The 15,414-nt window shown below is 43.6% G+C and overlaps 1 protein-coding gene across 5 annotated transcripts in view; it reads right to left on the bottom strand.

Annotated features, from left to right (window-relative positions):
* Positions 1–15,414, bottom strand: part of TDRD10 (tudor domain containing 10) — a 53,706-nt gene that overhangs the window by 37,121 nt on the left and 1,171 nt on the right. For all 5 annotated transcript variants that reach the window (XM_067727973.1, XM_067727972.1, XM_067727976.1 and 2 more), the window contains exons 2-5: positions 12,554–12,582; positions 12,143–12,222; positions 11,140–11,198; positions 302–372 (exon numbers count right to left, since the gene is read on the bottom strand). In XM_067727973.1, the coding sequence (XP_067584074.1) occupies positions 302–372; positions 11,140–11,198; positions 12,143–12,222; positions 12,554–12,555 (212 nt within the window). In that variant the 5' untranslated portion in view covers positions 12,556–12,582. The remainder of the gene's footprint in view (positions 1–301; positions 373–11,139; positions 11,199–12,142; positions 12,223–12,553; positions 12,583–15,414) is intronic.

Here is a 15,414-nt window from a genome sequence, read left to right as displayed (position 1 = left end):
CAACCAAGGCTGAGGGAGGTACAGTAACTTGCCTCGAGTCAGAAACCAGAGCAAGGACATGACCAAAAGCAAACCCAGGTCTCTGGACTTCCAAACCAAGGCTGTATGGATAAGGCAGCGTTAGCTGCCAAGTCAGAGGGTTGGACGTGGAAAGGGGGTTTCCCAAATGTCACTCTGCCAAGTCGCAGTGGGTGTGGCTTTGGGAGTTGTTGAGCTAGTCTGTAACATCAGTGCATCAGCAAAATGGACAAAGAGGAAAGGAGTTGCTTCCCAAAGAAAACAAAGGAAGAACAGTCATTACCATTTGCAGCCATTCTGGATTTTGTGGACATGGAGAGGGTTGAAGTCCTTTAGAAGGCACCGAATTTCCTCCTACAATGGCAGGGTTTAAAAGAGAAAGAGACCCAGAGACAATACTTACAATCAGTTCTCAATGTTTCAGATCCCCAATCAGCTAATCTGTAATCAACTGAACACAGACTTAATGAGAACCTATGACGTGCTGAGCGTGTGCCAGGCTTTGTGCTCAGTGATGCAAATACAGAGACAAGAAAGATATGAGCCCTGCCTTCAACTGAAGCTCAACAGATGTGTGGGGTACAGACGAGTCCATCAAGTAAGCAGACCATTTCACCAGAGGGTGCAAAATGCCATAATGAGGAAGTACACATGCCTCCGGGAGCACACAGTATGGGTATCTAACCCAAATTTGGAGACGGTGGGCTCCCAGGAGGAAGTGACTTTTAATTTATTAGGAATGTAGGCTATCTCCCTTTCATCGCTACCTAGGTGGGGAGGCTTGCTTTAACCAAACCAACCATGCAAGGCCAACTGCCCCTGCTGACTCAGTCCTGTATTCGTGGCAATTTCCCTTCATTTCTTCCCTCACACGTCCTACAGACATTCAGCAAACATGGGTTACACACAGCGTTATGCTGAGTGTTACAGGAGATACTGATTTGAATTTGACATAAGCCTTGCACTCAAGGAGCTTATAGTTTGTAAATGTATGATCTCTAACAGATGGGGCGGAGTGAAGTCTGAGGGTAAAAGTAAAGCCCGGAGTGGGCAGTGCACTGAGGGAGGACACACCATCACTGGTCAGCCTCTGAGGGAGCTCTCATATCCACCACGCCCTTCTCTGCAAGGCTCCCCTCCCCACTTTGCTCACTGCAGCCTGGCCTCCACTGGCCGGGTATATGGCCACCTCCCGTCCCTGGACATTTCTCCATCCCACTCTCAACTCTCCCTCCTGCCTGCCCTCAGGCTGCCTCCCTTCCCCATGGACCCTGGTCCCACTCCTTCCCCTGGCTGCCCTCCCTTTTGTGAGATAGCATCTACCCAACCCTGATGCCCTTTTAAGCAACACCCTATTTTTTCACTTTTCTGCCAAAGGTGTAGAAAGAGCCGTGTCCGCTTAATGCCTCCGTTTCCTCCCCGCCCACTCCCTCCCGGCTGCCTGCAGTTTCGCCATGTTCCTGCTCTACTGAAAATGCTTTCTTGCAGGTCACGGATGCGCTCCTGCTGCCCACCGCAAAGGCCTCCCTGTCAACACCTACCTGCGCTTCTCCACTTCCTCCTTCCTCAGCTCCCCCACCAGCACGTTACCACTATACATCCCACACCTGTGATGAAAACCAATGTTTCCCTAGAAAATTCTACTTTGGAAAAATATATTTATACCATCTTCTGTTAAAAGCAGCTTTTACCAATCTAAAGTCACTTTGTTGGCTTCGGAAAAGAGAAATGCATAATGTATAGCTCATTTCTCTCAGTCTTCGTATCTATATTACATTTAAATTCAAATTTTCTAGTTTGCTTTTACTTTTAAATATTTAATGTTTATTACAGATGAATCTAGAAGATGCTGAGCAACAAGCAATTTGTGAGAACAAGCGATATGTGCTTAGCATTTTCAGTTTATAAAGCACTTTCACATACCTTATTCCATTTCATCTTTAAAACCACCCTGTGAAGTGTCCATTATTACTGTCCTCATTCTCAGAAGCATAAAATAAGGATCAGAAAGGTTAAGTGACTGCCCTAAAATTACACAGCCAATTTAGAGTCAGGATTTGAACCCAAGGCTTCTAACTTTAAATCCTACATTCATTTCATGATATCATGCAAAACCATACTTTTCTTCTTGTCAAATTTTACCATAATTAAAATAAAAGAGGGAATTCCCTGGCAGTCCAGTGGTTAGGACTCCGCGCTTTCACTGCCGAGGGCGCAGGTTCAATCCCTGGTCGGGAAACTAAGATCCCACAAGCCGTGGGGCACAGCCAAAAATACATAAATATATAAATAATAAAATAAAGGAGAAAACTCCCATATTTTTGTACCTTCAATAGCAGATGTCAGGAAACCACAGCCTTGGGCCAAATCCAACCTACCACCCTTTTTGTAAGTAAAGTTTTACTGGAATGCAGCCATGCACAGTCATTTACTTATTGTCTATGGCTGCTTTCATGCTATTATTTACATTTTTGGCTAGAACACTTTATAGATGGTGTGATACTCTTCAATAAAATTATATCACTTTAGGAGGCTTGTATCTGGTTGTCTTACTTTTAGTGATGCTAAATTAATCAACAAATTCAGATAGTAACAGCCTGATTAAAACTGCCCATCAATATTTTACCTAATTGGGCTTCCCTGGTGGTACAGTGGTTGAGAGTCCACTTGCCAATGCAGGGGACATGGGTTCGATCCCCGGTCTGGGAAGATCCCACATGCCATGGAGCAGCTAAACCCATGTGCCACAATTGCTGAGGCTGCGCTCTGGAGCCCTCAAGCCACGACTACTGAAGCCCGTGCGCCTGGAGCCCTGCTCCGTAACAGAAGAAGCCACCGCAATGAGAAGCCCACTCACTGTAACGAAGAGTGGCCCCCGCTCGCCACAACTACAGAAAGCCCACGCACAGCAACAAAGACCCAACACAGCCAAAAATAAATAAATAAATGTATTAAAAAAAATATTTTACCGAATGCATTTACCATGCTCTGATAACTACTGTCTGAAACAGGTATTTTATTATGGTTTGCAGAATGATGACTTTCTATCGTTTCTTTGGCATTTATGAGCTAAAGGTGCTCTGTAAAGAACTTTTTCTCATCCACTAGGGTGAGAAAATGGCACTGGTGTTGGCAAAGCAAAATAAACACTTATTCTTTCCCTTTAATTGTCAAGTTTTATATTAATGAACTATTGTCTTGCTACCTTCAACGTGTCCAGCAAGCTTTGCTTTCTTTAGGTATTACTTCTTTAGGTATTACTACAAATTATTGCTTTTTATCACAGTAGTTTTAATCAGAGGTAGTCATTAGTATTTTTGAAACACAAATTGTCCCATCTTTGGCCTGTAGGACCTCCTTTTCCCTTGTTCTTATGCTTTTTTATTTTTATTTGGAAACTTTCAAACACATAGAAAATAGTATAACAAATCCCTATATACCTATCACTTAGACTTACTAATGCTCAACTCAAAAAAAAAAAAAAAAGGAGCGAGCAAGGGCACCTGTTCCTTGTTTTCACTCCTTTGTGTTACAGCACGAACCCCCAATAAAGCCTTGCCTGAAAAAAAAAAATTCTTAAGTCATGGACATTTACATGATTTCATCTACACCTCTCCCTACCACTAGGCTGCTCTGAAACAAATCTCGAACACCTCATCACTACATCTGCAAACATTCCAGCACATAGCTCCAAGAAACAAGTTATCTCACCTCTAATCACAACCTCTCCCATCCCTTCAACCAAACCCTAATAGCCTTTGAGAGCTTTCTAGCTTTCTGGCATAACAGCTCCAGACCTGGAATCAGGCATTTCCCTAAGAAGGCCTAGTTCCTTTCAGTGGGGAATGGTACTTAAAGTGAGAAATCTAGCAGGTAGGAGCTTAATGCCACTGGGTTGTTAGAGTACCAAGGTCTTTCAATGAACAGAGTTAGAAGATATGTATCTTTGAAAGGGAAAATAATCATTGTAATCATGGATTCTAACTCATATATAAGAGCTGCAGATAGTTTTTATTTAATTTCTTTTACTTTTATATCTTTTCTCTTATGCTGAAAATCTTTATTCCTAACAACATTAAATACTTATTGTATCTTATTTTAAATATGTAACAGGTTCAAATAACAATACCAGGATTACTACAGACAACAAAATTATTGAATAAAGTTTAAGATTCCTTTGCAGTTCTTTTTATGCTTGTAGTATATCCTACTGAGGATCTACAGTCAAAATACCATATTCTGAGGTCACTTGGAATAATTCTTTTCTCTGGCACATTTACATATTTTAAAGTCAAAACAATAATACAAGGTTTTGCGTCGTGGGTAGGGACAGAGAAGAGGGTGTCCCAGGAGAAGATGTCTGCATGGGGAGAAAAGTCTGAGCCCTTCCTGATTGATTGTTTCCCTTTGGGCCCCCAGGGAGAATCCTGAGATTGAAATCAGCCTCAGTTTAGAAATCCCTTTAGTAGAGAACAGAGCAGGGCTTTGCAGCCCTGGGAACTTTTTTGCATTGACTTTTTATTTGCAGAAAACTTAAAGTCTTATTTTTATTAATGCCTTTAAAAAGAGGTGAGATTTTAATACTGATTTAATATTCAATGAATAAAACTATCTTGAGTGCAAAAAATTAAAATTAAAAAAGAAATACAAGGTAAGTTCAGAAATTGTGCCACCCTCTCCCTTCTACCCTTTTTTCTTTCCCTCCCCAGAGGTCACCAGTCTTTATTCCCTTTTTATCCTTCCATTGTTAATTTTGGCAAATTTAAAGAGATATTCCATTCCCTCCCTCCCTTCTGATGCAAAAGATTGTTTGATTCTAGGTATATTCTTATACCTGCTGACAGACTGAATGTGAAAAACATATGAGGTATGAAACGAGAATATTTCCCAGGTTTGGGCCATGTACTGAGATGGGGAAGACTGTGGGAGGAGCAGGCTGGACACATTAAGTGTGAAACGCCTATTAGTTGCCCAAGTAGAGATAAGGACTTAGGCAATTGAATATACAAGTTCAGAGTTCATGGGCAAGGTACAAGCTGGGAATACAGATAACTGGTCATGATTTTCTACTACCACAATCATATCGCCTGCACTGATGACACTTATTTCTGCCTTTCCAATTCTTATTCTTTTTCCTTGCCTATTGCACTGACCAAGGCCACCTGTACAATGCTGACAGTAATAGCAATACCTGGTGTCCATATCTTTTTCCCGATCTCAAAGGGAAAGCTATCAAAGTTGTGTCCGTAAGTATTATATTTGCCGTACATTGTTAAGTCCTTAATCCATCTAGAATCCATTCCATGTATGTTATAAGGTTAAGGCCCAACTTCATTTTTCCTGTATGGATAATGAAATGTTTCAGAACCAGTTTACTGAATAGTCCCTTCTTTCCCAACTGATCTACAATACCACCTGGTTACACACACCAACTGCTCATATATGTGTAGGTCTATTTCTGGACTTTTTACTCTGTTGCATATGTTGACTATTAGCAATGCACCCACATCAAGATCATCATTATTACAGTGGAAAATTTGCTCTCCTCTCTGTCCCCCTTATTCTTCTTCAGAAGGGTGCAGTTATTCATGGGACTGTTCTGATCCATGTAAATTTTAGAATCACCTTGTCAAGTCCTTTGGAAAACCTTTGGGTATTTTGATCACAATGGCATTGAACCTATATATCAATTTAAGGATCATAAAACTGATTCTTCTTATCCATCTCTTTATTTAGGTCTTCTTTAATGACCTTCAGTAAAGTCTCATAATTTTCTGTGTATATGTCTTGCACAACTTTTATTATATTCTAGCTCTTTGTATTTTTTGTTCCTCTTGTATAGAAATACAATTGACTTTTGTATATTTAGCTTATATTCAACCAACTTAACTCTCAATAATTCTAACACGTCCAAGAGTCTTTTAAGCTTCAACTTAGGCAATCATCTGCAAATAATGACAGCTTTGTTTTTTCCTTTCCAATTCTTACACCTCTTATTTTTTTTATTTTCTCACTTGCTCTAGCTAAGAAATCACATAAAATGTTAAACAGAAGTGATAGAGGCACTCATGTCTTGTTCCTGATTTTAAAATACTTCTGTTTCCCAAGTGATCATGTTTTCTGTGTATTTTTTGTAGATAGTCTTCATCAGATTTTGGAGGTTTCCTTCCATTCAGTCCAAATGTTTTTCTGTGAATTGGGTTTTTAACTTTATCAAAGGTTAAATTTTAGCTTGAAGGTTCCCAGACCTTGTAAGTAATATGAATTTAAACCCCAAGTCACATGAAATCAGGCCTACTGTTACATGTTCTTGGGGAGACTGCTTAGCCCTACCAGCCCCAGATCCAGGCCAAGACAGATTAACTTCCTCAACACCACCCTGGGCCAATGAGCAAAGTTTCTGTGGTTCACACTTTCACTAAGGGTCCAGCCCTTCAACAATCCTGCTTTTGCGGGGATGTCAGTTACCATTCCCCTCCTCACATAGGCCCAGAGTGTCATCTCCTGTCCTGACATGGCTGTTATAATCCAATCTACTCTTTGGGTTTTGAGGTAGGCACAGATCCTAGGGCAATGGCCAGACTCTCCTGGTTTTCAGTTATTGCTTATTTGGGGCCCTATTAATTTTCCTTACTTTCTTAGGAGTCAGATATGTATTTAAAAGTGGTATTTCCTATATTTTAGCTTCTATTTCCAAGTATTTTCTTGTGAGAGGGTTTTCAGGTTATCCAATCTATCAGAATTATGGAAACAGAGGCATTTGAAGATTTTAAATCCATTTGGCATCATGAAGGTTACTCATATACTCAGCAAGACCAGTTTGAGAAAACTGGTGAGGGCAGAAAGCAAACCAATGGGTTCAAGAGTAAGTGTGTGATCAATTTCAAAACTTACTACAAAGCTACAGTAAGCAAGTGCAGTACTGGCATAAGGAAAGGCATACAGATCAATGGAATAGAATGAGACTCCAGAAATAAACTGCCACATTTACGGTCAACTGATTTTCAACAAGGATGCCAAAATAATTCATTGAGGAAAAATAATCTTTTTAGCAAATGATGCTAGGACAACTGGACATCTACATGCAAAAGAATGAAACTGACCCCTACCTCAAACCACCCAGAAGAACGAATTCAAAAAGGATCACAGGACTTCCCTGGTGGCACAGTGGTTAAGAATCCTCCTGCCAATGCAGGGGACACGGGTTCGAGCCCTGGTCCAGGAAGCTCCCACATGCCATGAAGCAACTAAGCCCATGTGCTACAACTACTGAGCCTGTGCTCTAGAGCCCACGAGCCAGAACTACAGAGCCGATGTGCCACAAATACTGAAGCCTGCGCACCTAGAGCCTGTGCTCCGCAACAAAGAGCAGCCCCCGCTCGCCACAACTAGAGAAAGCCTGCACACAGCAAGGAAGACCCAATGCAGCCAAAAATAAATAAATTTTTTTAAAAAGGATCATAGACCTAAATATGAGAGCTAAAACTATAAAACTCTTAAAAGAATGCATAAGTGTACATCCTTGTGATCTTGGATTAGGCAATGGATTCTTAGATATGGCACCTAAAGCACAAGCAACCAAAGAAAAACACAAAATTGGAATTCATCAAAATTAAACTTCTGAGTTTCAAAGGACACTATAGAGAAACTAAAAATACAACTGATGGGAGAAAATATTTCCAAATCATATATCTGATAAGAGACCTGTATCCAGAATGTATAAAGAACTCTTTCAACTCAATAATAAAAAGACAGGGCTTCCCTGGTGGTGCACTGGTTGAGAGTCCGCCTGCCGATGCAGGGGACGCGGGTTCGTGCCCCGGTCCGGGAAGATCCCACATGCCGTGGAGCGGCTGAGCCCGTGAGCCATGGCCGCTGAGCCTGCGTGTCCGGAGCCTGTGCTCCACAACGGGAGAGGCCGCAACAGTGAGAGGCCCCCGTAAAGAAAAAAAAAAAAAAGAAAAGAAACAGGGACTTCCCTGGTGGCGCAGTGGTTAAGAATCCGCCTGCCAGTGCAGGGGGACACGGGTCCGATCCCTGGTCTGGGAAGATCCCACATGCCGCGGAGCAACTAAGCCCACGCACCACAACTACTGAGACTGCGTGCCACAACTACTGAAGCCTGTGTGCCACAACTACTGAAGCCCGTGCACCTAGAACCCATGCTCTGCAACAAGAGAAGCCACGGCAATGAGAAGCCCGCGCACCGCAACAAAGAGTAGCCCCACTCGCCGAAACTAGAGAAAGCCCGTGAGCAGCCAACGAAGACCCAATGCAGCCAAAATTAAATAAATAAAATAAATTTATTAAAAAAAAAAAAAAGACAGTAACAGATTTGGGCAAGGAAGTGGAGAAACTGGAATCCCCATACATTGGAATCCCCATACATTGCTGGTATGAATGTGAAAATGTTACAGCTCTTTTGGAAAACAGTTTGGCACAGAGTTATCATGTGACCCAATAATTTCACTGCTAGGTATATACCAAAGACAACTGGAACATATGTTTACACATAACATGTACACCAATGTGCAGAGCATTATTCATAAAAACCAGAAAGTGGCAACAACCCAAATGTCCAGTGATGAATGGATAAACAAATTGTGGTATATCCATATAAATATTTTAGCCATAAAAAGGAATGAAGTACTGAGACATGCTATAAAACATGTGAACCCTGAAAACATTATACTAAGTGAAAGAACACACAAAATGCCACACGTTGTATGACTTCATTTACATGAAATAGCCAGGATAGGCAAATCCATAGACAGAAAGTAAATTAGTGGTTGCCAGGGGCTGGAGGAAGAGAGGAGGAGGGACTGCTAACGGGTATGAGATTTACTTGGGGGTGATGAAAATATTCTGGAATTAGTGGTGATGGCTGCACAACCTGGTGAATATACTAAAAACCACTGAATTTTATGCTTTAAAATAATGAATTTTATGGTATGTGATTTATATCTCAATAAAAAAAGAAAGGTTAATAAAGTAAAAAATCCTGGCTACTGTTATTGCTATGAATAATAAATCATCTTTCATCTCTGATCCAAGACTTTCATCTTCTACCAACAGCCATGAAACTGCTGCAGGCTAATCTGTTGGTTTGCAAGCAGGGTAAAGTCGCAGACCCTTCATGGTTCTTCATGAGGCATTAATGTTTTTCTGTTCTTTTTTTTTTTTTTAATTTATTTATTTATTTATTTTTGGCTGCATTGGATCTTCGTTGCTGAGCGGGCTTTCTCTAGCTGCAGCGAGTGGAGGCTTCTCATTGCGGTGTCTTCTCTTGTGGAGCACAGGCTCTAGGCGCGCGACCTTCAGTAGTTGTGGCTCACGGGCTCTAGAGCGCAGGCTCAGTAGTTGTGGTGCACGGGCTTAGTTGCTCCGCAGCATGTGGGATCTTCCCGGACCAGGGCTCGAACCCCTGTCCCCTGCATTGGCAGGCGGATTCTTAACCACTGCACCACCAGGGAAGTCCAGCATTAATGTTAAAATAAGAAACTTCTTTTTAAAAACCTACTTCTTTAGCTCATGTCTGTCCTCTCCTATGAGACTGGTCTGCGTTTGTTAAGTTGGAAGAAAGCACCGTGGGGAAGGCTGCTGCTTTCCCGTGAAGGGGGCAAGGATCAAAGGCCCCCTATACCACGGTGTGGGTCAGCATAGCCAAGCAAGCCCCAGGTGCTGGGCTGCGAAACAGGGTCTTCTGGAGAGAGGTGGCAGAGCCTCTCAGTGCCTCGCCTCCCCAAGACCACTGCAGAACTGCCTGCAGGGCTCCTGCCCTCATCTCACTGTCAAATAATGGGTTGTAGCAGCCTGCCAACAAGGGGAAGGGGAATCAGCCCCAGTACTCTCTTCTCTCAGATGCCAAGAATCCCCCAACCCACCCCTTTGACTCTCGGTTTAATTCACTGGGTCAAAATGAATTACTTTATTCTCTGGGCTCCAATACCATGTTCTTCTCTCTTTGTCAGATAAAAACATAACAGATTCATCTCTTTTTATGGTGAGTTATTTACACGTCTTATGGATTATGTGGTTTGGTACTTGGGGGCAACTGGACATGGACTCAACTCTTGGCCAACCACTCACTAGGTCTGTGTACTTGGGTAGGGGGGACCTCTTAGAGCCTTAGCTGCCTCATCTCCAAGATGGAACTACCACCCACCACCCAGAGTTATTATAAGAATTTAATAAAACCACACTAATGAAGCATTTAGCCTATTTCCCGGAGCATCTCTGATAATTAAAATATAGTAACTGGTGTAAAAGCAATACGGCACAATTTGGGCAGAGAAGATTGAGTTTAGCTAATTGGCAAGGGGGCACGAGACCAGGACATTTTTGGAAAATGTCTGACATGCAGCAGGGGCTCCACAAAAGTTAGTTTCTCTCATCCTTCATCTAAGACTGAGCTTGAGCGCAAGGACCAGGTTATCTTTTAGCGTGCTGAGTGAGCCCCAGGCACATTATTCTGCGTTACTCGCAAATTTTTAAATGCTCCAAAAACATTAAAAAGGCAGGGGATGCTTCAAATCAGTAGATTACACTTCCGTTCTCTCTTCATCTATACTTCAAATGCACTTATTACAAATTTTAAGTACTTATGTTGTTCTATAATTATTTCAGGTTTGGTGGTCTGGCCTCCCCAAATAGACAGGAAGACTCCAGGGGTCAAATATGGTTGTTTATATTCTACTCTCTAAGTACACAGCCAACTGACCGAACTGGTTCATTTCAAAGTGAAATGGGTGTAGTTTCTTGGCTGAGACCCCACTGCTCCCTATGACCAAAGGATCGGCAACTGAACCCTCACAAGGCCCCCTTCCTAAAGGGAAGCTGCCTCACCGCTGCCCCTCCATTCAAAGCGATAAGGAGGGTGACACCCATCCAGGTTTACATGGATGGTTGATTGCAGGATGCTCCACACTAAAAGTGGGAAGTCCAAGGCAAACCGTGAATTGGCTGTGAGCTGGTCAGCGCAGTCACCAACCAGCGACTACTTGCACATTCGTAGCTCTAAAATACATTTTAAAACTGGTAAAACTGCTACTGGCAGGTTTAAGTCGTATGGGGGAGACCTAAGAAGATAAGAAGCAACCGTTCACAGAGAGTGAAGCATACCTCAGAGATATCCAGCGGGAGGTTGCCAACGTACACCTGTGTCTCTCTTTTCTTGAATCCTAAGAAGAAAAATAGCCAAAAAGAAGGCAGGTGTAAGGCTAGAGGATTCAGAGGAGTTAGAACATGTGATAAGTGACACATTTTCCTCAAGGTTAAAACATACACACACAGTCCCCTTCAAACATTCCTCCCCCCCGTGATCAGTGAAGGGTTATACAGCACTCAATCGGTCAGCAGACACTTATCAGGGTTATGGGAGTGGTCCAGTGTTAAGTGTCGGCCTTGGATATCACTGCCTTCAAGGCAGGAGTGTACTCTCTGGGGGTTGGGAGGACAGCGAGTCATCAGCACACCAGGAATCCAGCGCTTCCAATGGGGTATTATGTAGTTTCAGGACCAAAGTGGGTAGTATTTCAAAGTTAACATTCAGCTGAAGGAGGGAAGGAAGTGGGGGTTAATGCAGGAGGGAGGCAGAAGGGAATCCAGGCAGAGGGCAGGGCACATGCAAAGGCATGGAGATGCGAAAAGGCGTCTGGGAGGCTGCCTGGAGTCAGGAATAGCTAGACGCACGCTGCAGGTGGGTGAGTGGCGAGAGCAGAAGCAAGAAAGGCAGGCCAGGCCAACTGCTGAAATTGCTGACTGCTGCCCACAGCAGTCTCAGCAGAGTCCACTGGCCGTGAGAAGGAGGTGAAGGGTTTAATCAGAGAGGTGACATCAACACGGCTAGGTTGCAGAAAGATCACTTTGGAGATGGTGGAGGGTGAAATGGGAGGAGATAAGGATTAAAGAGAAGTATGGGGTTAGGAGCAGCCAGCGCAACAGCGCCTGAGGGTCTGCACAGTGTGTGGCAGAGGGATGCATCCCTCACATGAAAGGAAACGTGGTGACTGGAGCAAGGGCAGGATCTCAGGTTTCATGCTTGAAGAGAAACTGAGTAGATTAATTAGGATCCAGGTTACAGACTGAGCGTCCCAGCACCAAGCAAACTCCCAAGCTAACTCACTTGGAAATTTCTGTTCCTCCAACACTCCATTCTTCCCAAATACTTCAGCAGAGGGTCCGAAGTCACTGCTGCTCCAGGACCTGTCAAACACAGGGCTTAGCATTGCACCTCCCAAGGGCAAACTCCAACAGAAGGAGTTTGGGCATAACAAGCAGGGCCCGGCAGAAGCCTCCATACCCGCTTCCTGACAGAGGGCTTCCCTTCCTCCTTCCAGACTCGGGTTCCAAGCACGAAGCCCTCCACTGGACCTTTTTAATCGCTAATTGTTACAGCACATTTAGTGTCAGAATCAACAGGCAAGAAATGCTGGGGTTGACTCCTAAGCTCTGGGCATTGGGAGGCAGGAGGAGAAGGAACAGAAGGCTGTGGGGTGGAAGGAGGCTTGTTTATCAGCAAAAGGAAACAACTTACATGCTGCAGTTTCTTTCCAACAGGATCTCCTGCAAAGCCAACCAGCCACAGTTAGAGGAATGCCAGGATCATTCCGCATCACATTACTGAACAGGTACTGCGGCAGGCAGAATCATGCCCCCCAGCAAAGCGGTCCGTATCTTAATCCCCAGAACCTATTAAGGGTTCTGGTCACCAATTCCGATGTAGCCGGGGAGCAGTTTTACCACACCACCAAGCACTGCTCCAGACACCCGCTGGGTGTCCTACAATGCAACTCAGTTCTGACACTGTCTACCCAGGAGATAGCATCAGATTACACAGGTTAAGGGCTCAGTCCCACAGGACTGCCCTGCTTCAGATGCCAGTCACCTGTGCTTCTGACTGACCACCTAGAGACTGGAGGTTCGCACGACCCCTCCTTGGGTCCCATCACTTTGCTAGAGTGGCTCACATCTCAGAGAAACATTTTCCTTACTAGATTGCCATTTATTTAAAAAGTATATAACTCAGGAACAGCCAGATGGGAGAGATGCATGGGGCAAGGTACAAGGAAAGGGCACAGAGCTTCCATGCTCTCTAGGTGCGTCACTGTCCCCAAATCTCTACTGTGTTCACCAACCCGGAAGCTCTCAGAACCCATACTTTTGGGTTTTCATGGAGGCTTCATTGCAGAGGCATGACAGATCAGCCCTTGGTTCTTTTCCTGCAGGTAAGAAGGCTGTCAAAGTCATTTTAAAGGAATTTTTTTCTTTACTTTGGGAGAAACAAAAATTAAAACATTAAATTTTAAAAGAAAGTAGTAACGCTGTCCTCTAAATTGTTCCCAGCTGCAGGAGGAAACCGCTTTAGTTGCAACTAAATTTAAATAGAACTAACAGTGGTTAAGATAATTAAAAGGCTTAAGTATCGATGAATAAAAATAGAGAGGTTTATGGGCAGAATCAGGCTATGGCTGTTACTCCCAATTTCCTGGTAATCCCTGGAAAAACCTATGGGCTTCTGGAACAGGGAGGGCACCAACACCTCCCAAGCAAGGGCCCAGCATAAATCTTTCAAAGATGCCTTCAAGGGCCTGCCAGGTGCTATGCTAACTAAACAGCTAATGTACATTGTCTCATTTAATCCTCATGGAAACTCTCAGAACTTGCCATTATTACCCCACTGTACAGATGAAGTCCTGGAGGCTCAGAGACCATAATCTGGTAGTCTGTCAAAGATCACTTAATTTATGCTCATAAATAGAGAACCCTGTTTTTTGAATTCAAACCATATGACTCAAAAGTCATGAGCTTCCACTCTATTGCTTGGTCTGGAAAAGTGTCTTATTTGCGTTTTTAAAAAGACAAAGAGTAGTACTTCCCTGGTGGCGCAGTGGTTAAGAATCCGCCTGCCAACGCGGGGGACACGGGTTTGAGCCCTGGTCCGGGAAGATTCCACATGCCATGGAGCAACTAAGCCCGTGTGCCACAACTACTGAGCCTGCACTCTAGAGCCTGCGAGCCACAACTACTGAAGCCCTGGCGCCTAGAGCCCGTGCTCCACAACAAGAGAAGCCACCGCAATGAGAAGACTGCACCACGACGAAGAGTAGCCCCTGCTTGCTGCAACTAGAGAAAGCCCACGTGCAGCAATGAAGACCCAAGGCAGCCAAAAATAAATACATTTATTAAAAAAAAAAAGACAAAGAGTATATAAAGAACTCTTACAACTCAATAATAAGGCAAATAGGGAGTTCCCTGGTGGTCTAGTGGTTAGGATTCGGCGCTTTCACTGCAGAGGCCTGGGTTCGATCCCTGGTCAGAGAAACCATCCTGCATGCAGTCTGGCGTAGCCAAAATAATAATAATAATGCAAATAAACCAATTAAAAGTGGACAAATCACCTGATAGACATTTCTCCAAAGATAAACAAATGTCCAATAAGCACATGAAAAAGATTCTCAACGTATTTAGCCATTAAGGAAATGCAAATCAAAGCCACAATGATACATCACATCCACTAGGAGGGCTATAATTTAAAAGACAGACAATAAGTGTTGAGATGTGGAGAAATGGGAACCCTCATATTGCTGGTGGGAATGTAAAGTGGTGCCGTTTGGGACACAGTTTGGCAGTCTCTCAAAAAGTTAAAGAGAATTCCATATGACCCAGCAATTCCACTCCTGGGTATCTACTCAAGATAAATTAAAATTGACGTCCACCAAAAACTTGTTCACAAATATTCACAGCAGCATTGTTCACAATATCCAAAAGAAAAACAACTCAGGGACTTCCCTGGTGGCGCAATGGTTAAAGAATCTGCCTGCCAATGCAGGGGACACGGGTTCGATCCCTGGTCGGGGAAGATCCCACATGCCTGCCACGGAGCAACTAAGTCCTTGTGCCACAACTACTGAGCCTGCATGCTGCAACTACTGAAGCTCACACACCTAAGGCCCGGGCTCCGCAGCAAGAGAAGCCACTGCAATGAGAAGCCCGCGCACCGCAAGGAAGAGTGGCCCCGGCCGCAACTAAAGAAAGAAACTAAGGAAAGCCCACATGCAGCAACGAAGACCCAACGCTGCCAAAAACAAATTAAATTTAAAAAAACAAGAAACAACTCAAATGATCATCAACTGACAGATGAACAGATAAATAAAATGTATACCCAAAGAATGGAATATTATCTGGCAATATACGTGGACTAAAATATTGATAAATGCCACAACATGGATGAATCTCAAAAACATGATGCTACAGTAAGAAACCACACACAAAGGGCCACATATTTTATGATTCCACTTATATGAAAAGTCCAGACTAGACAAATCTGTAGAGACAGAAAGTAGACTGGTGGCCGCCCAGGTCTGGGGGCGGGGTGGGGGGGGCGGCGGGGAATGA

The sequence above is a fragment of the Pseudorca crassidens genome, chromosome 2 (genome assembly GCF_039906515.1).
Source record: "Pseudorca crassidens isolate mPseCra1 chromosome 2, mPseCra1.hap1, whole genome shotgun sequence".
Taxonomy (NCBI): domain Eukaryota; kingdom Metazoa; phylum Chordata; class Mammalia; order Artiodactyla; family Delphinidae; genus Pseudorca; species Pseudorca crassidens.
The sequence above is the reverse complement of the archived record's forward strand: the minus strand, read 5'-3'. Positions and strand labels throughout refer to the sequence as shown.